Source organism: Daucus carota, chromosome 7 (assembly GCF_001625215.2).
Source record: "Daucus carota subsp. sativus chromosome 7, DH1 v3.0, whole genome shotgun sequence".
In the NCBI taxonomy this organism is placed as follows: Eukaryota; Viridiplantae; Streptophyta; class Magnoliopsida; order Apiales; family Apiaceae; genus Daucus; species Daucus carota.
In genome coordinates this window covers 25,751,407-25,773,647 of record NC_030387.2, presented here as the reverse complement: position 1 = coordinate 25,773,647, position 22,241 = coordinate 25,751,407, and the positions used below count along the sequence as shown (strand labels likewise).

Genomic DNA, 22,241 nt, shown 5'->3' with positions numbered 1-22,241 from the left:
TTAGCGTGTGTCCGTCGGTACACACTAAAAATCGATTTTATTACATTTTTTATATAAATTGTTGGAGTAATTTTGTATCCAGATCGCTAGGTTTTGATTATTCCAAATTATCTGAACTGAAAATAAATAATTAATATACTTCCTCCGTCTCTGTTTAGTTGTCACATATGATTTTGTGCCGATTAAATTGACTAAAGTTTGACTGAAATTTATTAATATTTTTATCAATTGATAAAATAAAAAAAACTATATCACCGGAAATAATTTCTAATCTACTTTAAGATGTAATTTTCTGTTTGTCAAAATAATCAAAGAGTGACTTATAATTTTTGGTCAAAAATTAGTCAATTTGACCGATAAAACAAAATGTAACAACTAAAAAGGGACAGAAAGAGTAATATTTAGGGAATTTATTCAAAGAAGTGAATCATATTTGTATTTGCTACGATTATTTGTTACGATTTTTAACGGTCCAAACTGAAGCTGCAAGGATATTCATCTTTTGATATTTGCTATCATTTGCAACTTATAAATTATGTAATTTTTTTTTTTTGTCATTAGACTTTCACGTCAGTGAATTGTACCGAAATACAATATCGGGAGAGCTTCTTTCATACATGAAAACTTTCATCTAAACAGAAGACATGTCGAAAATCCCACAATAAGTTAGATAAAAATTTTGATGCTAGTAAAAAACGCTCGAAAGAAAAGCAAAATCCGCGAAACTAAGAAGAAATAATAATTTTCATTTAAAAGAATCTCTCGGCTAACTTAAGGTCGTGCAAATATGGCTCTGGAAATTTAGCCAATAAAACTTTAATGACGGAAAAGAATACCTAGATAAAAGACAAAAATCCGCGAAAAAGAAGAAAATAAAGAGGGAGAGAAAAAAAAAGGTAAAAACGAAAGATGATGGCATACGCTGAAACAAAATCATCTAAAATGACACAATCGTTAATTAACGACAAAAACAATATCACAATATACGATAAAAAAGTCATCAACTATAACAATTCCTCGAAAGTAACACAATAATTAAAACTAAAGATACAATAAATATAAAACACAATTCTCAATACAAAATCTTATAAATCTAGTTATAAACGAATCACAATCACGAAATAACCTATTATGTAACTAGATACAATTATTTAAAAATTATATTTTTAAAAAGTGATATTTTTGTAGTTTTTATTTAAAAATTATATTTTTACAACTTTCTCTTAACAAAAAAAACTTTCTAGAGTATTTATTAGAAACCCATTGCTCAAAATTTTAATTGCATACTGTTATTTATAAAAATAAAATTTCAAGAATAATAATTTTGGAAAAAAGTTTACCTAATTACCTCCCTTGATTTGTTAGTTTTTTCTCGTCACCCAAACGCGGTAAACCTAGGTTTACAAAACTCAAAATGTCCCTCATCCCTCCTGTACACACACCTATACATACACTCTCAAGAACCCTCCACTTTTTCCCACAAAACCCCATCACTTTCCACCCCAAAATCAAACCCATGTCTTCATCTTCATCATCAACTCCTTGGACTTGCCCAAAATGCACTTTCACCAACCCCAATTCTCAACAAACCACTTGCCAAATCTGCCTCACCCCACAAGCCCAACCCCATGTTTCACCAAAGCCCACTTGGTCCTGCAAGTCTTGCACTTTTCACAACTCTTACAGGAACAATAACTGTGAGATTTGTGGGACCAGGGCCTCGGCTTCTTTGTTGAGTGATCTTGGAACTGAGGCCGATGATGAGATTGATCCTAGTGTAGGGACTGTGTTCTTGCCTTTGCAGCGGTGTAAGCGCAAAATTGGGCGAGTTGGGGAGATGGGTTTGGGTGATTCTGGTGGTTCTGGATTGTTTGCTAGTGTCGATGTTAAGTCTGCAAAGAATGAAGTTGATGTTTTGGGTATTTTTCGGTTCTTGATTTTTTTAATTTCCTGTTTCTGAATTCTTTGTTTTTTGTTAAATTATTGTGTTAGCGTTTATAGTTGTGACAATGTATGATTTTTAACTTGGAAGTAGATGGGTTTGGGATTTTGGGTGATTCTAGTGGTTCTGGCTTGTTTGCTAGTGTCAATGGCTTGTTTGCTAGTGTCAATGTTAAGTATGTAAAGAATGAAGTATACACTTTTTGTATTTATTTTATTTTATTTTGACAGAGGTGTTGCACTTTTTATATTTAATATTGGATATAATTTTGTTTATTTATTTCTTAACTGTTAGTACTAGTAGTTAGTTTTGTCGGACAAACACGGTGACCATACAAATTTCTCCAAGAGCACACTGCCTGAGTGTCTTTGGAATTTGAACACTTCTCCAAGAGCTACAAATTTATAGAGGACTATTGGAAGTCCTCGTAAAGGCTGAAGTTATCTTCTTATTGCACATATTTTGCATTTGGTGTTTTGTACTCTCTTAATCGTCAGTCATACAACTTACTGGTGGTAATCTACTCTATATAAAGGTATAAGCTTTCTTTAGCAATAACAAGTTCATTGATGTAGTTACTGGTTAATATATAATGGTTCATAGGAGAAGTCACTTTCAGAAACTCAAGCGTGCACACTGCACACTCAAGTGTCTCAGCTTAGCCTTATAGTTCCAAGTGTCTCAGCTTAGCCTACTTTTTTGTCCTTTCAGAAACTCAAGTGTGCACACTGCACAGTCACTTTTATTATTAAATAAGGTGTTAGCTTCAAAATTGTTACATTTTGTATTCAGCTCGTTAATTTCGTAGGAAGTCTTACATCGTTTTTTTTGTGTTCCAGATAACCCTTGCACGGAAAAAGTTCTAAAGACATTGAAGATTTTGTCTTATAATGTGTGGTTTAGAGAGGATTTAGAGATGCGTGAGAGGATGAGGGCTCTGGGAAACCTAATCGAAATGCATTCACCCGATATTATATGTTTGCAGGTCCCTTATTCCCCCTTCTCCCCAGATCTCATGGATTTGATTCCTTGTATCCATTTCAGCCTCTATTATTGTATGATACTAACTGCAGCTTCATTTGCAGGAAGTCACCCCTAACATATATGACATTCTCCAGCAATCAAGCTGGTGGAAGTTGTATAAATGCTCAGTTTCTAATGAAATGGCATTCACGAGAGCATACTTTTGTATGCAGGTTAGTCTTTTCTAGGAGCTCCCATTTTTAGTCGTCGTATTTGTTGCATTTTCAGGTACAGCTTTGTGAAGTAATTTTGGAAGCCAGCTTTTGACATGTTTCATGCTCTTATATTGTTATTAAAATGAAAGCTAATTTGTGCTTGAATTTCAAGTGAACCTTTGGTCATTGTTTCATTTTAAGCATCTAGATATTGAGCCCTTGCCGTCTTCTTTATCTTCTTACTAGATGTGAAGAAAATTCCATATGTTATGTGTTCTATCCTTTGTCTTATTTGAACTTAAGGCAACCTTGTGCACTATAGATGATTGCCTTTGTTTGGTTCAATCTTTCTCTCTTTGTTTTCTATTAATTCCATATTAATCTCTGCAATATTTTTATTAAATTTTTTCAGCTAAGCAAAATGCCAGTAAATCTGTTTAGCTGCAAACCTTTCCGTAATTCAATTATGGGAAGAGAACTTTGTGTTGCTGAAGTTGTATCCAGGGAAGATATGCCATTAGTCATTGCCACAAGTCACCTTGAAAGTCCATGTCCAGGACCTCCTAAATGGGATCAGATGTATAGCAAAGAACGCGTAGATCAGGCAAAAGAAGCTATCAACTCACTTAAACAACATAAGAACATAATATTTTGCGGGGACATGAATTGGGATGACAAACTGGATGGACAAGTTCCTCTGCCTGATGGCTGGCTTGATGCTTGGACAGAGCTAAGACCTGGAGAGATAGGATGTACGTATGATACCAAGACTAACAAGATGTTATCTGGTAATCGGACACTTCAGAAGCGATTGGACCGCTTTCTGTGTTCTCTGCAAGATTTTAAGTTAGATGGGATTGAAATGATTGGGATGGAAGCAATACCAGGCTTATCATATTGCAAAGAGAAGAGAGTCAAAAATGAGGTCAAGAAAATGATGCTTCCTGTTTTGCCTAGTGATCATTACGGCTTGCTTTTAACAATCTGTCCCTCTTAGATTGATTAGGCAGAAAAACATAATAGCAGCTATCAACTTTTCGTTACCGCTTTTGTCGTTTGTGCAGAACACGGAACTGATTTGGAAAATGCCTGCCTCTAAATATCTTGTTATCTGCTATTTGGGCGAATTTCTTCTGTGAATATTTTTCTTGCACAACTAATGTGTACTGATGGTGAATTAAGTTGGTTTGCAACTGTGTACAATCTCAAATTTCGACTGCATACTTAAATTGTATTTATAAAAGGATTCATCAAGGCAGCGAAAAATGAAATCCTTTTTCTGTCCAATGCCATTTATTAGTTTTGGGGAAGAATTCCAGCAGTTGCCCAATCCTAAAGCGAGGGAATTAATTTCATGTAAGGGAATACATCATCATTATCACTTGTAAGTATATGAAATCTTTGAAAATGATCTCAAGTCTTCATATAGTTATGTGGATGGCACCTCAACTGCAACTTGTTTAGAGTTTAAAGGTTTTTATGAAGGTATCTCCATTACAAATTTTGATAGGAATATTCAATTGAAATTAATTTTGATATGTTACATTCTTACATAAATTTTGGACCACTGATAATATTAACGAGTATGACTAATCTTGAAAAATAATACTCTGCCTAGATAGGAAAGATAAGTTGACGAGCACCTGATTTAAATTAAGTTGACGAGCACCTAATTGCTCTTTAGACTTTATCCAACTGAGAGCTTCTCGAATCCAATCGCTTCTGCCAACTCTGGAGCTATACTACTTTGTTTGCAGCATATTGCCTTCATGATCCCGAACTAGCATAGAAAAACTATAGTTCCCGGAGTTTTCAAACGAAGCTGCATCAGTATTGTATTGATTTTAACCGTATCTATGTGTGGATGCTTCAAGTGCTCGTCAACATCTCATTGGACGCTTCCCCGATTCCCGTCCAGTACCCGAATATATCACCGATTCCCCGACCTGAACATGCGGGGAGAATACTCATCCCTATGTCCGTGGGATGCTTTTGAAGATGCTATAAACAAGCTATGTATTTGATTTATTTTTTTTAAAAAAATTTGAAAGCCAGATTACTTTGTTCGGGGCTTATTCCACAAATGAACCATATACGTTGAACATGAAAGATCCAGGCCTTGGTATACTTCAAAATATAAATGATTTATAAGCACTGCGGCACTGCCAATACAAAACTATAAGAAAGAAGCTTGAAAACACAAAGACTATCCAGATTCCACCAAATATACAAATGGAACCTAACCATACATGTCCTCCGATTATATCTTCCAAATCGTCTACACTAACAATCCACGCTTCCCCTCCAAAAGGGGATTTTAGTAAATAACCAAATATAATACTTGGGTTAAGGGTCAAGTTGGTAATTTTTCTTACATCTCCCCCTCCCGGAGCCCAGGTATCATAGACACCACCAAAATAAAGAGCCTTGAATACTAGAAGAAAAGCTCCTATACCCAGAAAAACACAAAGATTTTTTCTCTTTAACCGACAAAATAAACCAAACTGATCACAAATAGCATGTTGCGTGTTTTTCTCTCAAGTCCTACCTCAGGACTGGGTGCAGAACCCTGAAGTTTTACACAATAAGAATAAGTTGGGCTTTATAACAAACTCTCACTTTCAAACTCAGAAATAGTTGCCGCGAAAACAATGATAAGGTCTGCAACAGAAATTTAGACTATATCATAATGTTGTATACCCTCAAGGAACTAGGGTCTAGTACAGAGTTGTCAGCCTTTGCGGCTTTCATATGTCGAGCAGGAGCCTCCTGGGGTCTTCAATAACATCTTTGATGCGCCTCAAGAAGAATACAGCCTCTCTTCCATCAATCAGCCTGTGGTCATAAGTAAGGGCAATGTACATCATTGGCCGTGAAACAATTTGTCCTCCGACAACCATTGGATGATTTACAATAGAATGCATTCCCAGAATAGCAGACTGCAAAGAAAATGGAAAAATTATTACAAAAGCATTTTTGATGTCCACATAAATTGGTGCGGACATTGCTTGCTTCTGTAGAAAATAACAAGAAATATTGCAACATCTGTATGGTAGTATGTTAGTAGTAATGTAGTATGTTAGTAAGGAGTCCTTCCCTGGATGTGCATGTTAATAAAATGAAAGTGATTGACATCCATGAGAGTTGCTTCATAAAAAAAAGTGCAAGGATCTTTGTTAGGTTAATACCATTGTTTCATACTATGTTTTTTTTTTCATTTGATGGTACGAGCATATGTAACATCTAGGTAAGCTTCAAAAGAGGAATTCATATCTTAATTTTTCAACACTTCTCCCCAGTTTTCCCGCAAATACAGTTTCAAATCTGATCGTTATCTAAATTAGAGGTTTGAGCAAACACCCTGGTGTCTAATTGATTGATTAGTTCCAAAGTTTTCTTTACAATTTTCATCTGAATGTTTGTTAAAGAATTTACCAGAGATCCTAACAAGATTACTTCCTATGTTCTAAAGTACTACTTTCTGGTGGACCAATGGTTTGATATGCAAGGGTCTAACCATAAATAGGCACAGACCCAGCTAGTGAAAGCGCAAACAAATAACTGCTCAGAAGCAACACATTCTTTGGTGGTTATGTGCTATAGTATTTCAATTTGTCTACTAAATATGGCTAAAATTATCTGTTTATGCAACATAATACCTGTGGAGGATTAATAATTGGCGTACTCAAGAGACTTCCATATACACCACCATTAGATATTGTAAATGAACCTCCAGCCATCTCATCAATAGATATGGAACCATCGGTAGCCTTTTTAGCTAAAGTGTTAATCTCTTTCTCTATATCAGCAAAGTTCATTCTTTCAGCATTGCGGATAACTGGAACAACTAGACCCTTGAAGAAAAAAACAGTAGAAAAATAAATCATAAGAGTAGTCCAGCAATCAGATATAGACGTCCGTTTATGCTTCTATTTGTTACCCGATAGTTTCAAATTACATAGTTCGTGAGACTTTCGAAAAATACTGTGTAATAGTACACATCAACCTCCCTTTAACAACTTCCTCTAGCCGAGAGTCCTACTGATCTTACATGGAGTACTTAATGAGGCACAAATGTGCTATGTTATGTCCTTTTGCACGAAAGAAATAAATTACACAGTAAAAATAAGTACAGCTTTTAACACCTAAAGATCATACAGACAAAGAGTGAACATAAAAGATCATACAGAAAAATAACTCTACCAGGTACAAACAAGCTGAATTAACAGAGAAGCTTTGAGCAGCATTGTCTGAGACACAAAGCACACATATGACATAGAATTTTTTTCAAGGAAAAAGAGAGGTTAAAAGGCAGGAACTTCAAAATTCATTCCACAATGGGAACTTTTTAAGAAACAGGCATACACCTTGTATTTAACACTTGCAAACTTCTAGTCTGCAGCCTTATACTAAAAACAAAATTAGTTACTTTCATATAGTAATTGTATATTCTGTTTCAAACAGAACACAACAAAACAGGATGTCCACCTTCTTTAAATGGCAACTCTTATAAATTACTCAGTAAAAAAGTTGTCATGAGATCTTATATTCATTGACATTGTACATTGAACTTTCGGCAAATTTAGTTTGCAATACCTCCGTTTAACAATGTCCTCTAGCCCAAGAGGTTACCCGCTTGCATGAGTAGTATACGAGCTAAGAGCTATGATATATTATGTTCTTTTGTACAAGTAAAATGTATTACAGACAGTAAAAATTAGTAAAGCGTTGTAACATTGAAAGATCATACACACAAAGAACATCAAATTTTCATAGAGACGAAAAAAACACTAACAGATACATATATAAACCAAAACCACAGAGAAGCTTTGAGAATAGCTGTTTGAGACACAAAGAAGAGACATGACATGGATGTTTTTTCGAGTAAAAATTAAAAGCTATAGGAAGAATCTTATAAATTTATCCCACGTCAGAACTTTCTAGGAAACAGGTCGTACAACTTGAATCGCACGCTTACAAACTTCTAGCTAACACTAAAAATAAAATAGTTTGTTCAATATAGAACTTGTATATTCTGTTTCAAGCATAACATACCAAAATGAATATCCACCTTCCTCTTTTATATTGTACCTTTTATAAATAACTTGGTAAACAAACTTTGTCTTGTGATCTTATGTTCATTGATATAGGTGTTATAGTTTCTGCAGTATCAGTTCCAAATTGATTGCAAGGGAAACCTTGGGATATACTTTGAATCCTTTAGAGGCTATGCTGTAAGTAAATGTTGCAATTCCTGGTACAGACATGGAAGGTTTTTAACAGTACTCTAGTAAGGAAGACCAAAGTTCAATTACAAACTAACATTATACAGGAAAATATCAAACATGATGACAAGACATAACTTTATGCAGTGACTTTGTGAATAGAAAAGGAACATTTAGAAAGTGTGGCCATGTTCTCTGTAATTAAAAAAAAAAATGAATCTGAAAAAAGGCCTGTTGCAAATTTTCATGCATGATTTTTGGAAGTTTTAACTTCTAACTAATAAATGTTTGTCTGGCATATGGCTGAAATACATTTTCCAAAATGTCATGGGCAAAAAGTTAAGGGCATTTGTATCTTCATTTTGATGCCAAAGAATGAAAAAAGTCCGTGACACAGTATATGACAGTTAACAGTTACACCAATATATATGATATCCCTAACCTGCAAAGTTAAACACTTCATGCTATTTTCTAGTACCCTCCGTCGATTGATAACTCTCACATTTAGCTGAGTACATAGTATTTGATAAGGGAAAAACAAATTAAGAACATCGGCCCTCCCATATTTGAAGCTATAACTATTTAACAAAATACACACATCAGAGAAATTTATGCCCAGCTCGCAAGCTATGCCTTCTCTACATAGCAAACATGTGTAGGAACAAAAACACTTAACATTGACATGTAGATGTTAAGTGCATGTCAAAATACAGTATGCCTTATATAACAACTGATCATTAATGTGGTGATTCTGGAGATACGAATATGGTGAATGTCAAAATAGACTATGGTGACTATGGAGATAGACTAATATGGTGATTTCTAAATAGAACAGTTGTGATTCTAGAAATATGAGTAAAAATAGAAATGTCAATTAATTATAACAGAAACACTAGAATAACTTAAATTAGTGACTGACCTTTGGTGTACCAACAGCTATACTGATATCAATATAATCTCGATAGATAATGTCATCCCCATCAATAACAGCATTGATGATTGGCTGGTTCTGGAGCCCACTTACAGCAGCCTGAAACAACATCATGGTAAATTATGTAATACAGTGCAATTACACACAGAAATTTAATTATACATTATAGGGCTGGTATCGTATGACTGTACACACTTTGACAAAACCTGACATAAGTCCTAGTTTTACTCCATGCTTCTCAAGAAAGGCATCTTTATACTCAGAACGAAGCTTCATTAAATTAGTCCTGGAGAGCAAGGAATGCCAACATGTCAGTATCTAAAGAAGAATAATATGGGGGAGATAAGCCCAAACAAATGTGATTGAACTTGCAAAGTTTGCTCAAACCATGAAATAATTTAATCTTTAATTTGTTAGACAATATTATTATCAGTTGGGTGAAACTACAACCCTCCTTAAAAAAAGGGTTCTGTAGATAATTTATTTTTTCCTGGCATTATATCCATTTTTTTTTTTTTTGTCACAGGCATTATATCCAACTTTGAGCAACTGTAATTTCATTAATTTAACACATTCCATTCAAGATAACAGTTTGTCGAAAAAGTTATTACCAGCATTATAATACACAGAGGAAATGAAGATGACAGCTGAAAGTAGTTTTAAATAATTTGAGACGCTTAGAAATTAATAAAAACCATGAGGTATTTACTCACAAACAACATATTTAGCAAGTAAAAAATAGGTCAACATTTTACTCGCATATTACGGATATAATCAAATAAGATTTCGAAGAGGGAAAAAATGTGGACAACTAACAAGGATCTGTGGAAGATTCAAGCATAAATATCACTGATATTATTTAGAACTTACATATCAACATCATTAAATGTGGTTAGCAGTGCAAAAGTATTTTGGGAATCCTTTAGCCGTGTTGCAACTCGTTTTCTTAGCCTTGTCATTGGAACCTGAAAGCAAAGTAAAACTATGTAGGCAAAAACATGACGATGTAACCAGCTAAGAAAACGATAAGAATCACATTGGAGTTGAAGTGAAAGGAGTGCACTTATTAATTTTAAGTGAAACAGTAACATCTCTTCAGTAAATTATCAGAAATCCTGATGCTTACTCTTCTTTCTCTTTCTTTTGGTGGAAGTTGTGGTTCAGAGGGTGAAGATCTAGAATTCGGAGGGGAAGGTACTTTGGGCTTGTCCTTGGGCAGTGTTGTTTCTGCCTTGGGCATTTGCTTGTCCATTTTCTCCTTTTCTGCAGGGGCAGGAGATGGCTCGGACGCAGCCTTGCTAGGTGGCTTTTCTGAGGGAGCTACATGTGTTACACCTTCACTAGACTTTGATATAATTGCTATCTTCGTGCCTGGTTCCACAGTGTCACCTTCTTTGGCTAAAAACTGATGAGACAAAATTTACAAACACCACTTATTCAGAAGTGTGATATAGCATTATGAACACATATACTGATCCTGCTAAAATTTACTACCTCTTTAATGATACCAGATTCAGGACTTGCAACATCGATTGTCACCTGAATGTTGTCAAAATAACTATTTAGTCTTGGTCATGATACTTGAGAGTCGAGATAGTGTGGAAAATGTGGAGCACAAAAGTCATAAACACCTTATCAGTTTCAACTTGGGCAATTGGTTCATCAATATCAACATGATCGCCAGGTTCTGCTTCCATATATTACAGAATGAGTTCCAAATAAAGAAAAAGGTGCATAAAGAAAATAATTCACTAAAAAATTGTTTTTCAGCAGCAACTGCAGTCTAACGACCCCCTGGGATGAAAACTCCAAAACTAGGGTTCCAAACCTTTCTCTATATATTCACAAATACAGATTCTACAAATCGTAAGAACTTACTTCTTAAAAAGGTGGCTATCGTGCCATCAGTAATGGATTCACCCATATATGGCACAACAGCCTCAACTAGTTCACCTTCATAACAAAGAATGATACTCATGAGCAATGCAGATACTAAGGTATTCACAGCATATGCTCAAGAAAAGAACAAAATGAAGATTCTAGAACATCATACCACTATCTGAAGAATATGATCTACTCCAGACTGATGTTGAATTATGTATTCGAATATTTGATACAACATTCCTGTGCCCAGAAAAATATTAAAAGACATTAATGATCAAGGAGTAGCATCCAAAAGGAACACAAGAAATTATCACATTCCAGAGATATCTAGGTGAACAAGCATCTTTAATATATGAATTTTTTTGTGGAAACACTATAAAAAAAATATTGAATAGTAGGGACAACATAACAGTAAGGGTTGTACCAACCTTACATGCCTTGAATTATCTGAGTGGCCTATAAATCATTTAGAGAAGTTCAGCAAGCGAATAATAATATTTGGATTAATACAATACTTGTACGTCAAAATTAGCAGAAACATTCGGATTACCTTGATTACAAAAGCTGTGAATGTGTTCTGATCCTCTTTTAAGATATAGTGCCTGTAATTGTACAAGCATTTGACAAGCGTTTATAAGGTCAATAACCATCTAGGAGATATATGATAAAAATTTGAATGAACCTCAAAATGATAATTAAAGGAAACCTATAATGTAGAAACAAAGAGACCTCATAGTGGTAAAACAAATGCTCAAATTGCAATAACAAAAATATTTACACTACTAAACTAGACTCGATGTGCCCATTCTATCCTGCATACAAAAAAAAGATAATCAGGGATAATACAACATGAGAAAGCATAGTCATTAGCTACGCCTACAACTGTCCAGCTCTGTGTTCATAATCCCGAAATACTCCATGGTTCATCAGAGGTATCATATCCGGACCCTAGGGTGTTAAGTATGGATCCTTGGTGGAGGCATGTATGTGTGTGTAATTGTATTTAAGTTCCTGTCTTTGACCTTTACCTCCCCCCATCCCCATAAAAAGGACTAAGAGTTGTTAATAGTTCCAAAAAACAAAATGACCAAAATCTAGTTATAGATTAATAGTATCTACATATCTACTCTTACTAGCAGTTATATAACTCAAGTCCATTCGACAAAACATTCTATGTCAAATTAGCAGTGGTGGGTCCAATATAAACCTCAACGCAAAGAAAATAAAATGTAAACATGGGAATTATAGGCAACTCCTTTTCGCCATACTGAGAGTCTTTTGTTTCCAAATATATTATCCAAAAAATCCCAGATAAGAGACTGAGTTGAGTACAACATTTATCTCAAATTTAAGCGAAAAACTTTTGAAAGGACTAATCATCTAATGAGGAACCTTGGCACAACTTCGGATCATTACAAACAACTCTACAGCCTATAATTCAGCATAAAATGAAATCAAATATACTAACCGCAATATATAAATAATAAATATTTTACTACAACAGACTTATTAAAGCCATTGGACAAGCACAACAAACATTCGAAAAGCCTAATAACTCATCCAAATACGCCTCGTAGAGAAAATAATAATACCTGATTGGCATGTGATAACACGACCGCAGACCTAACTCGTCCCAACGACTGAAATGAAACACAATCACAGTGACAACATAGAAACAAAACAAACAAACATTACAATGCATACAATAAATACATTAACTAACCCCCGACAAGGAAGAAGAGGCAGTGGCCGCAAGTTTGCGCCTCACGAGAGACAACATGATAACCTTAATTACAACGTCGCCTTTTCCCTAACATAATACATGTACACATAAACCAAGCATCAGACATATGATATATGAGCCATTGTTAATAAAAATAGAAACTCAGCACATCTATACTATACTATAATAAGTCATAGGTATAATTTGTAATCCAATGTTTTAGTTATATTTTTGGTTTGGTACTCTCCTTTTGGTACTATAAGTCTACAAATGTGGAGTCTATTATTTTTTGGTGGTACTCTCCTTTTGGTACTACAAGTCTACAAATGTGGAGTCTATTAGTATTATATTGTTAAACAGTTTCAAGTACTAAAAACACTCATAACAATCCATTATCATATAATATTTCATTAAAAAATTATAATGATGTTATAAATAAAATTATAAATATACAATTTTAAATATCTTTCTTTTAACAAGAACCTTCATATAACTATTTTTAACGTTAACGTGTTCTATTTCAATATAAACATGAACCATTACATAACCTTTTTTAACTCTAATCTTAAAAGTTATTGTTGTCAAAAAAAACCAAGATTACAAAATTACGTTGAAATTCGATTGATTAGATTACTGAATCTTTTCAAAGGTATTATACGATCGGCTATGTATGGAAAAGATTTGAATTTTCTGATTTTTTTTATTTTTAAATCTACGTGTACTAAATTCGGATTAAATGTACTAAAATCTGGACACACACACATATTAGGGTTTGTCCATTTTCAAGTAATCGGGAGAAAATATAGTTAGTTGAATAATATAATTTAATTAAAATTCAATCCATTAATACTAAAATACTAATAAAATTATGTTAAAGTTTAAATTATAAATAATAAATTACGAACTATATACCCGCCCGTGCTTCGCACGGGTTAAAGGCTAGTATGATATAATAGTAACACAGACAAGAAAGGTGAATTGAACTCAACATACGAGAGTAGTATATGTTTTCTAGTAGAGTAATAAAACAGCAGAGAAATAAGGAGTTAACGAGGCCTGGTTTTTCAGAACATCAAAGGGGATGTAAAGTTCAGACAACTCTGTTTTGGTGGCTTGACCGTTCCTCATAAAACAACCACGTGTTGATGGAGTTGATTTAATTACTCCACCTGTCCATAAGACTCGTTTTCACTTTTAATATGAAAAAAAAAACATATTTTTACTATTTTTCAAATTTTCTTTTTTGTTAAATTTTTATTTGAAAAATAAAAATTTTAAAAATAATATATAAAACTATGTTTTTTTACACATTAAATTACATATAAAAAGTCAAAGCGGCTGTTATTATGGGACAAAGGAGTATTAACTTAACTTGCACATTTAACAACTATTTTTTAAAAATTAGGTAAATTTTTATTGAATTCAAAAATAATAATTTTCGCAGGTAAAAAATTCTGCATTAATCAAAATTTTCATTAAACAATAAATGGTTTTATAATACTAATAACAACGTATATGAATTATAATAATATACATAAAGTATTCTATGACAACCTGAATTTATTGTTTTTAAAAATATGATCAATTATTATTGTCATACTAACATTTTAAATTTTCTGCAAATTTTATATATTGTCAGTATCATTTTCATTTTAGCAAATTTTAAGTAATCAGTATTTTACATTTTTTAGCCGGATTTTAGGAGATATCTTGCCGGCTTATTCCACAAAAGAACTAGGGAGGTTTAATATGAAAGATCCAGGTCACTTGTTCTGCTCCAAATACCAAAATTTAAGAAAGAAACTGAAAACACAAAGACTATCAGAAATAACCAAGAATCTCGTACAGTTTTATTTTCTCTTCAACCGACAAAATAAATTAAATTGACCACAAATAGCATATTAGGTAATATCTTCCAAGTCCCTCTGCAAAACTCTGAACTGTTTTTCACAGTAATAACAACTTGTGTTTTATAACAAACTCTCACTTGCAAACTCAGGAACAGTTGCCGCGATTAAACAATGATAAGGTCAACAGCAGAAATTTAGACTTTATTATAACATTGTTAACCCTTGAGGCACTAGGGTCTACTACAGAGTTGTCAGCTTTTGCAGCTTTCATATGTCGAGCAGAAGCCTCCTGGGGTCTTCTATAACATCTTTGATGCGCCTCAAGAAGAATACAGCCTCTCTTCCATCAATCAGCCTATGGTCATAAGTTAGGGCAATGTACATCATTGGCCGTGAAACAATTTCTCCTCCAACAACCATTGGACGATTCACGATAGAATGCATACCCAGAATAGCAGACTGCAAAGAAAATGGAAAAATTATTGGGAGTGCATTTTTGATGTCGGCATAAATTATCATAGCAGACAATCATTACAGAAAACCAAAGCCAAATTTGAATCTGCAGTGACACTAATAGATTTAGGCTTGTTTCTGTAGAAAATAACAATATATATGCAGCCTCCGTATAGTAGTATGTTAGTAGTATATTTGTAAGGTGTCCTTCCCTGGATGTGCATGTTAATAATTTGAAAGTGATTAGCATCCATGAGAGTTGCTACATAAAATAATGTGCAAGGATCTTTGTTAGGTTAATACCATTGTTTTATACTAGGTTTTCTTTCTCATTTGATGGTACGAGCATATGTAACAACTTCTAGGTAAGTGTCATAAGAGGAAGTCATACCTATTATTTAACAACCCTCCCCAGTTTCCCGCAAATACAGTTTCAAATGTGATCGTTATCTCAATATAGAGGTCTGAGCAAGCACCCAGGTGTCCATATTGATTAATTAGTGGCTTTGCAATTTTTATCTGAATGTTTGTTAAAGAATTTACCAGAGTTCCTGACAATTTCCTATGTTCTTAAGTACCGCTTTCTGGTACACCAATGGTTTTATATTCAAGGGTCTAATTATAAATAGGCGCAGACTAGCAAGTGAAAGAGCAAAAGAATAACTACTCACAAGTCAGAAGCAATTCTTTGGTGGTTATATGCTTATAGTCTTAGAATTGTATCCTATATGTGTTTATAAATATCTGTTTATGCAAAAGATCATACCTGTGGAGGATTAATAATTGGGGTACTCAAGAGACTTCCATATACACCTCCATTAGATATTGTAAATGAACCTCCAGCCATCTCATCGATAGAAATGGAACCATTAGTAGCCTTTTTTGCTAAAGTGTTGATTTCTTTCTCTATATCAGCAAAGTTCATTCTTTCAGCATTGCGAATAACCGGAACAACAAGACCCTTGATAACAAAAGAAAAATAAATAGTAAGTGTAGTCCAGCAATCAGAGACGTCCGTTTATGCTTCTATTTTGTTTTACCCAATAAAATTTAACAACTTCTATTTTGTAGTCCAGCAATCAGTGACCTCCATTTAACAACTTCTAGCCAAGAGGCCTACTGCTCTTACATGGAGTACTTAATGAGCCACAGATGAGCAAGAGTATGTTATGTTCTTTTGTACAAGTGGAATAAATTACAGAAAGTATCAATCCGTACAACGTTGAACACCACACTATCAGAAAAAGAACGAACATAAAAAAACATACAGAAAAAGTAACACTGCCAGGTACAAACAAGCTGAATTCACAGAGAAGCTTTGACCATCATTGTCTGAGACACAAAGCACAGATATGAACAGATGTTTTTTTCAGTAAAAAGAGAGGTTATGAGGAAGGAACTTTAAGATTCATTTCACAATGGGAGCTTTAAGAAACAGGCATACGCCTTGTATTTAAGACTTGCAAACTTCTAGCTTGCAGCTCTATACTAAGAACAGAATTAGTTACTTTCACATAGAAATTGTATATTTTGTTTCAAACAGAACACAGCAAAACAGGATGTCAACCTTCCTCTTTATATGGTAACTCTTATAAATTACTCAGTAAAAGCTTTTCGTCTTGTGATCGTATATTCATTGACATAGCACATTGGACTTTCGGCAAATTTAGTTTGCAATACCTCCGTTTAAAACTTATCATTGACATGTAGATGTTCAGTGCATGTCAAAATACAGTAGGCCGAATACAATAACTGATCATTAATATGGTGATTCTGGTACGAATATGGTGAATTTTAAAATAGACTATGGTAATTCTGTAAATAGACTAATATGGTGAATTTTCAAAATAGAACAGTTGTGATATAGGAACTATAAGTAGGGTGGTGTTATAGAAATGTCAATCAATTATAAAAGAGACGCCAGAATAACTTTAATTAGCGACTGACCTTTGGTGTACCAACAGCAATACTGATGTCAATATAATCTCGATAGATAATGTCATCTCCATCAATAACAGCATTGATGATTGGCTGGTTCTGGAGCCCACTTACAGCAGCCTGAAACAAACATCATGGAAAATTTTATAAAAAGTGCAACTACACATAGAATTTTACCCCCTCCGTCCCAATTTTATGTCTTGTTTGACTTTTTATAGTCAAATTGACCAAACTTTGACTGAAATTTACATATATGAAATAATTAGAATAAATTATGGAAAATATATTACAAAAATCTACATCTATTCTACTTTAAAATGTATATTTTTTGATTTTCAAGATCATGTAAGAATAATTAACAATTACTAGTCAAAGTTTGGTCAATTTGACCAAAAAAAGTCAAACAAGACAAATAAATTGGCACAGAGGGAGTACATTAGAAAGCTGGTATCATATGACTGTACACACTTTGACAAAACCTGACATAAGTCCTAGTTTTACTCCATGCTTCTCAAGAAAGGCATCTTTATACTCAGAACGAAGCTTCATTAAATTAGTCCTGGATAGCAGGGAATGTCAACATGTCAGTATCTAAAGAAGAATGATATGGGGGAGATATGCCCAAGCAAATGTGTCCAAACATGCAATGTTTGCTCAAACAATGAAATAAACTAATTTTTGATTTGTTAGACAATATCATTATCAATTGGGTTGAACTACAATCCTCCTTAAAAAAGGGTTCTTTAAATAATTTATTTTTCCTGGCATTATATTCAAATTTTAACAACTTCAATTTCATTAATTTACATATTCCATCCGAGATAACAGTTTGTCAATGAAGCTAATACCAGCATTATAATTGACAGAAGAAATGAAGATGGCAACTAAAAGAAGTTTTAGATGATTTGAGACCAAATGGAGTAGGTGCTTAAAAATTAATAAAACCCCGTCAGGTATATACTCACAATCACATACAATGTATTTTACCAAGTCATAGATAGGTTAACATTTTTACTCGCATATTACGTATATATTCAAATGAGATTTGGAAGAGGTTTAATAATGTGGACTACAAACAACGATCAGAAGAAAATTCAAGCATAGATATCACTGATATTGTTTAGAACTTACATATCAACATCATTAAATGTGGTTAGCAGTGCAAAAGTATTTTGGGAATCCTTCAGCCGTGTTGCAACTCGCTTTCTTAGCCTTGTCATAGGAACCTGAAAGCAAAGTGAAACTATGTAGGCAAGAACATGACAATGTAACCAGCTAAGAAAATGATAAGAAGAATCACACTGGAGTTAAAGTGAAAGGAGTGTAATTATTAATTTTAAGTGAAACAGTAACATCACAACTTCAATAAATTATCAGAAATCCTGATGCTTACTCTTCTTTCTCTTTCTTTTGGTGGAAGTTGAGGTTCAGAGGGTGAAGATCTAGAAGTCGGTGGGGAAGGTACTTTGGGCTTGTCCTTGGGCAGTGTTGTTTCTGCCTTGGGAATTTGCTTGTCCATTTTCTCCTTTTCTGCAGGGGCAGGAGATGGCTCGGACACAGCCTTGCTAGGTGGCTTCTCTGAGGGAGCTACATGTGTTACACCTTCGCTAGACTTCGATATAATTGCTATCTTCGTGCCTGGTTCCACAGTGTCACCTTCTTTGGCTAAAAACTAATGACACAAAATTTACAAACACCACTTGTTCAGAACCGTGATATATATATGAACTTGTAACATATACTGGTCCTGCTAATATCTACTACCTCTTTGATGATACCAGATTCAGGACTTGCAACATCGATTGTCACCTGAATGTTGTCAAAATAACTATTTAGTCTTGATCATGATACTTGAGAGTCGAGATAGTGTGGAAAATGTAGAGCTCAAAAGTCATAAACACCTTATCAGTTTCAACTTGGGCAATTGGCTCATCAATATCAACATGATCGCCAGGTTCTGCTCTCATTTATTACAGAATGAGTTCCATATAAAGAAAACTTGCATAAAGAAAAAAATTCACTACAAATTGTTTTTCAGCAGAAAGCTGCGGTCTAGCGACCCCCTGGGGTGAAAACTCCAAAACTAGGGTTCCAAACCTTTCTCTATACATTGACGAAGACAGAATTCTAGAAATTGTAGGAACTTACTTTTTAAGAAAGTGGCTAAAGTGCCATCGGTAATGGATTCACCCATATATGGTACAACAGCCTCAACTAGTTCACCTTGATAACAAAGAATGATACCATGAGCAACGCAGATACTAAGTCACAACATATATTCAAGAAAAGAACAAAATGAAGATTCTAGATCATACCACTATCTGAAGAATATGATCTACTCCAGACTAATGTAGAATTATTTATTCGAATATTTGATACAACATTCCTGTGCCCAGGAAAATATTAAAAGACATTAATGATCAAGGAGAAGCATCCAAAAGGAACACAAGAAATTATCACATTCCAGAGATATCTAGGTGAACAAGCATCTTTAATATATGAATTTTAGTGGAAACGCTATAAAAAAAATATTAAATAGTAGTGACAACATATAAGTAAGGGTTGTACCAACCTTACATGCCTTGAATTATCTGAGTGGCCTATACAACAATTAGAGAAGTTCAGCAAGCGAATAACAATATTTGCATTAATACAATACTTGCAAGTCAAATTCAGCAGAACCATTCAGATTTTTACCTTGATCACAAAAGCTGTGAATTTGTTCTGATCCACTTTTAAGATATTGTGTCTGTAACTGCACAAGTATTTCACAAGTATAAGGTCTACAATTATCTACAAGATATATATAAAAATCAAAATGAACCACAAAATGAACATTAAAGGAAACCTATAATGTTGAAAATGTTATCCTGCCGAGCATCTTTTGTGCCCAAAAATATTATCCAACAAATCTCAGATAAAAGATTGAGCCGAGGACAACAATTATCTCAAAATTTAAGCAAAAAACTTATGAAAGGGCTAAATCCTTCAAAGAGGAAGCTAGGCACAACTTCGTATCATCAAAAACAACTCTACATCTTATAATTAGGCATAAAACGGAATCAAAAACATTAACCGCAATACATAATTGTTTCACCACAACAGACTTATAAAGCCATTAGACTACCACAACAAACATCGGAAAAGCCCGAATCATCCAAACACGCCTACTAGAGCTAATAATTGTACCTGATAGTTGCGCGGATGCGACAACACTGCAGCAGACCTAGCTCGTCCCAACGACTGAAATGAAACACAATCACAGTGACAACATAGAAACAAAACAAACAAAACATTACAACGAACCTAATAAATATAAAATCTAACCCCGGACAAGGAAGAAGAGGCAGTGGCCGCAACTTTGCGCCTCACGAGAGACAACATCATAACCTTAATTAGAATCTAGCTTTTCTCCTAACATAATACAAGTACACATCAACCAATTAAGCATCAGACATACTATATGTATCAAATAATAACAGAAAGCGAGTACAGACAGGAAAGGTAAATTCAACTCAAGATACGACATAATATGATTTCTAGTAGAGTGATAAATACCTGGTTTTTGAACTAAGCGGAGCGGATTGAGAACACCAATGGGATGTGAGATTCAGACAATATTTTGGTGCTAGGTTGACCGTTCCGACAAAACAACCAACTTGCGGTAGTCGTGGTCTAAATTATTGTTGGTCTATGTACCCAAGGCCCAAGGAATAAAAAGAAGCCCAGTAATACAGTAATGCTAGCAAAAGTCAACACCGCTAGCATGACTAGCATTAGGTTGTACACGGTTCGGGTTGGGTGCGTTAACGGAATTTATTGACCCGGCTCAATTAGATCAGGTTTTTAAAATTTCAACTCAATCCGAACCGTATAAATTTGTAAACCAAACCAATTTGTAGTGCTTCGGTTCGGATTGGTTTGGTTATAATCACCGGTGTCGAATATGTTTTTAACATCCAATCTTTTATCCTAAAAATTACTTTAACAATATTGTCAAAGGTATAAAATAGAATTCAGTTAAAAAAAATAAGTAGTAACAAAAAATGAACAAGTATATTCATGAATTTAATCTTATATTCTCATTCATAAATTTATTCTCATATATATTTAAATAGCAAACAAAAATTAATATATTAAATTTAGGGCACACAAATACAATAAAATTAATTGGACTAAGCTAATATGCGATTAGATGGATAAATTTAATATGTTCCCGTATTTTTCAATCGGGTTGGGTTGGATCGGTTTATAAAACTCGAAACCCGTGTCCAACCCAATTAAATCGTGTTAATACTATTTCAATCCAATTACTAATCAGGTTAATAGTTTTCGGATTGGATCGGGCGAAATATGATCGGTTTGGATCGGGTTGTCGGTTTCGCCAACCCGTGTACACCCCTACTAACACGTATAAATAAGTTATTTTAATAACATGTCGAGAAGCGGGCTCGTCGTTGGACTTTTTACATGTCTTTTTAGAAGATTTGATTACATTTAAAAATTATTTTTTTATCTTTTTATTGAAAAAAAATATTTATGTTATATTTAGAAAATATAAAAATATTAATTTTTATTATGTGGTGAAAGAACCATACGAAAAGTCAAACGACTTGTATACTTATATAATGGATCAAAGAACGAGAAAGAGATGGTCAAATATGATTTTTTATACAATTATTAATACATCCACAGCATGTTCCATATTGTTTGCTAGTAAAATAGTTTATAAAATAACTAGCTGAAACACTTAAAACGTTGCACATGAAAGCAGATAACAATGTTAAGTTCAAGTGTACCTCAGGCTCGTGGTGCCAGGCTTGATATGCCATGTTTGAGGTAGAGCGGTCCATGAGATATTGCCAAGGCCTATCCCATCTCTTTCCATCTAAAAGATGCAACAGGTGTTCAAGATCATTCTTCGTGACAAGATCATGTTCTTTAGTTGAGTTTCCATTGATCAGCCTGCAGATATAAAAGCAATTAGAGAAGGAAGTTCTTTTTTCATCCTATATAACTTTAAGCAAAGTTTGACATAGAATTAGGGTTACTTACTACAGAGAAGTGGCCATTCAAAAATAGAGCATGCTAAAAAACTAAAATAGAAGCATATAGCA

General features: G+C 34.0%; 3 protein-coding genes across 3 annotated transcripts; 1 reads left to right on the top strand and 2 right to left on the bottom strand.

Annotated features, from left to right (window-relative positions):
* The first annotated feature begins 1,390 nt into the window (after window positions 1–1,390).
* Window positions 1,391–4,407, top strand: LOC108193998 (uncharacterized). The gene is made up of 4 exons (XM_017360874.2): window positions 1,391–1,919; window positions 2,782–2,927; window positions 3,028–3,138; window positions 3,533–4,407. Exons 1-4 carry the CDS (start codon window positions 1,415–1,417, stop codon window positions 4,115–4,117), a joined length of 1,347 nt encoding a protein of 448 aa, XP_017216363.1. The 5' UTR covers window positions 1,391–1,414; the 3' UTR covers window positions 4,118–4,407.
* Window positions 4,408–5,573: 1,166 nt separating this feature from the next.
* Window positions 5,574–13,037, bottom strand: LOC108193782 (dihydrolipoyllysine-residue succinyltransferase component of 2-oxoglutarate dehydrogenase complex 1, mitochondrial). Its single transcript, XM_017360604.2, has 14 exons — window positions 12,884–13,037; window positions 12,753–12,800; window positions 11,711–11,762; window positions 11,589–11,616; window positions 11,330–11,400; window positions 11,155–11,229; window positions 10,908–10,963; window positions 10,771–10,815; window positions 10,403–10,681; window positions 10,147–10,241; window positions 9,472–9,562; window positions 9,265–9,375; window positions 6,780–6,974; window positions 5,574–6,059 (listed from the first exon to the last, which is right to left on the bottom strand). Exons 1-14 carry the CDS (start codon window positions 12,938–12,940, stop codon window positions 5,868–5,870), a joined length of 1,395 nt encoding a protein of 464 aa, XP_017216093.1. The 5' UTR covers window positions 12,941–13,037; the 3' UTR covers window positions 5,574–5,867.
* A 1,674-nt stretch (window positions 13,038–14,711) lies between these two features.
* Window positions 14,712–20,838, bottom strand: LOC108196619 (dihydrolipoyllysine-residue succinyltransferase component of 2-oxoglutarate dehydrogenase complex 1, mitochondrial). The gene is made up of 15 exons (XM_017363979.2): window positions 20,683–20,838; window positions 20,452–20,538; window positions 20,314–20,367; window positions 19,822–19,879; window positions 19,697–19,724; window positions 19,440–19,510; window positions 19,273–19,347; window positions 19,026–19,081; window positions 18,889–18,933; window positions 18,518–18,796; window positions 18,256–18,350; window positions 17,593–17,683; window positions 17,134–17,244; window positions 15,953–16,147; window positions 14,712–15,192 (listed from the first exon to the last, which is right to left on the bottom strand). Exons 2-15 carry the CDS (start codon window positions 20,509–20,511, stop codon window positions 15,001–15,003), a joined length of 1,410 nt encoding a protein of 469 aa, XP_017219468.1. The 5' UTR covers window positions 20,512–20,538; window positions 20,683–20,838; the 3' UTR covers window positions 14,712–15,000.
* Window positions 20,839–22,241: the final 1,403 nt, after the last annotated feature.

Excerpts from the sequence above, each read along its gene's own strand:
- LOC108193998 (XM_017360874.2), top strand. The coding sequence starts at position 1,415 with ATGTCCCTCATCCCTCCTGTACACACACCTATACATACACTCTCAAGA. Across the intron at positions 2,928-3,027 it reads CCGATATTATATGTTTGCAG|GAAGTCACCCCTAACATATA; the intron begins GTCCCTTATTCC and ends CTTCATTTGCAG. Across the intron at positions 3,139-3,532 it reads GAGCATACTTTTGTATGCAG|CTAAGCAAAATGCCAGTAAA; the intron begins GTTAGTCTTTTC and ends AAATTTTTTCAG.
- LOC108193782 (XM_017360604.2), bottom strand. The coding sequence starts at position 12,940 with ATGTTGTCTCTCGTGAGGCGCAAACTTGCGGCCACTGCCTCTTCTTCC. Across the intron at positions 11,401-11,588 it reads GATAATTCAAGGCATGTAAG|GAATGTTGTATCAAATATTC; the intron begins GTTGGTACAACC and ends TTCTGGGCACAG. Across the intron at positions 11,230-11,329 it reads ATCATATTCTTCAGATAGTG|GTGAACTAGTTGAGGCTGTT; the intron begins GTATGATGTTCT and ends TTTGTTATGAAG.
- LOC108196619 (XM_017363979.2), bottom strand. The coding sequence starts at position 20,511 with ATGATGTTGTCTCTCGTGAGGCGCAAAGTTGCGGCCACTGCCTCTTCT. Across the intron at positions 18,934-19,025 it reads CCCAAGTTGAAACTGATAAG|GTGACAATCGATGTTGCAAG; the intron begins GTGTTTATGACT and ends GACAACATTCAG. Across the intron at positions 16,148-17,133 it reads TTGCTGTTGGTACACCAAAG|GGTCTTGTTGTTCCGGTTAT; the intron begins GTCAGTCGCTAA and ends TTTGTTATCAAG.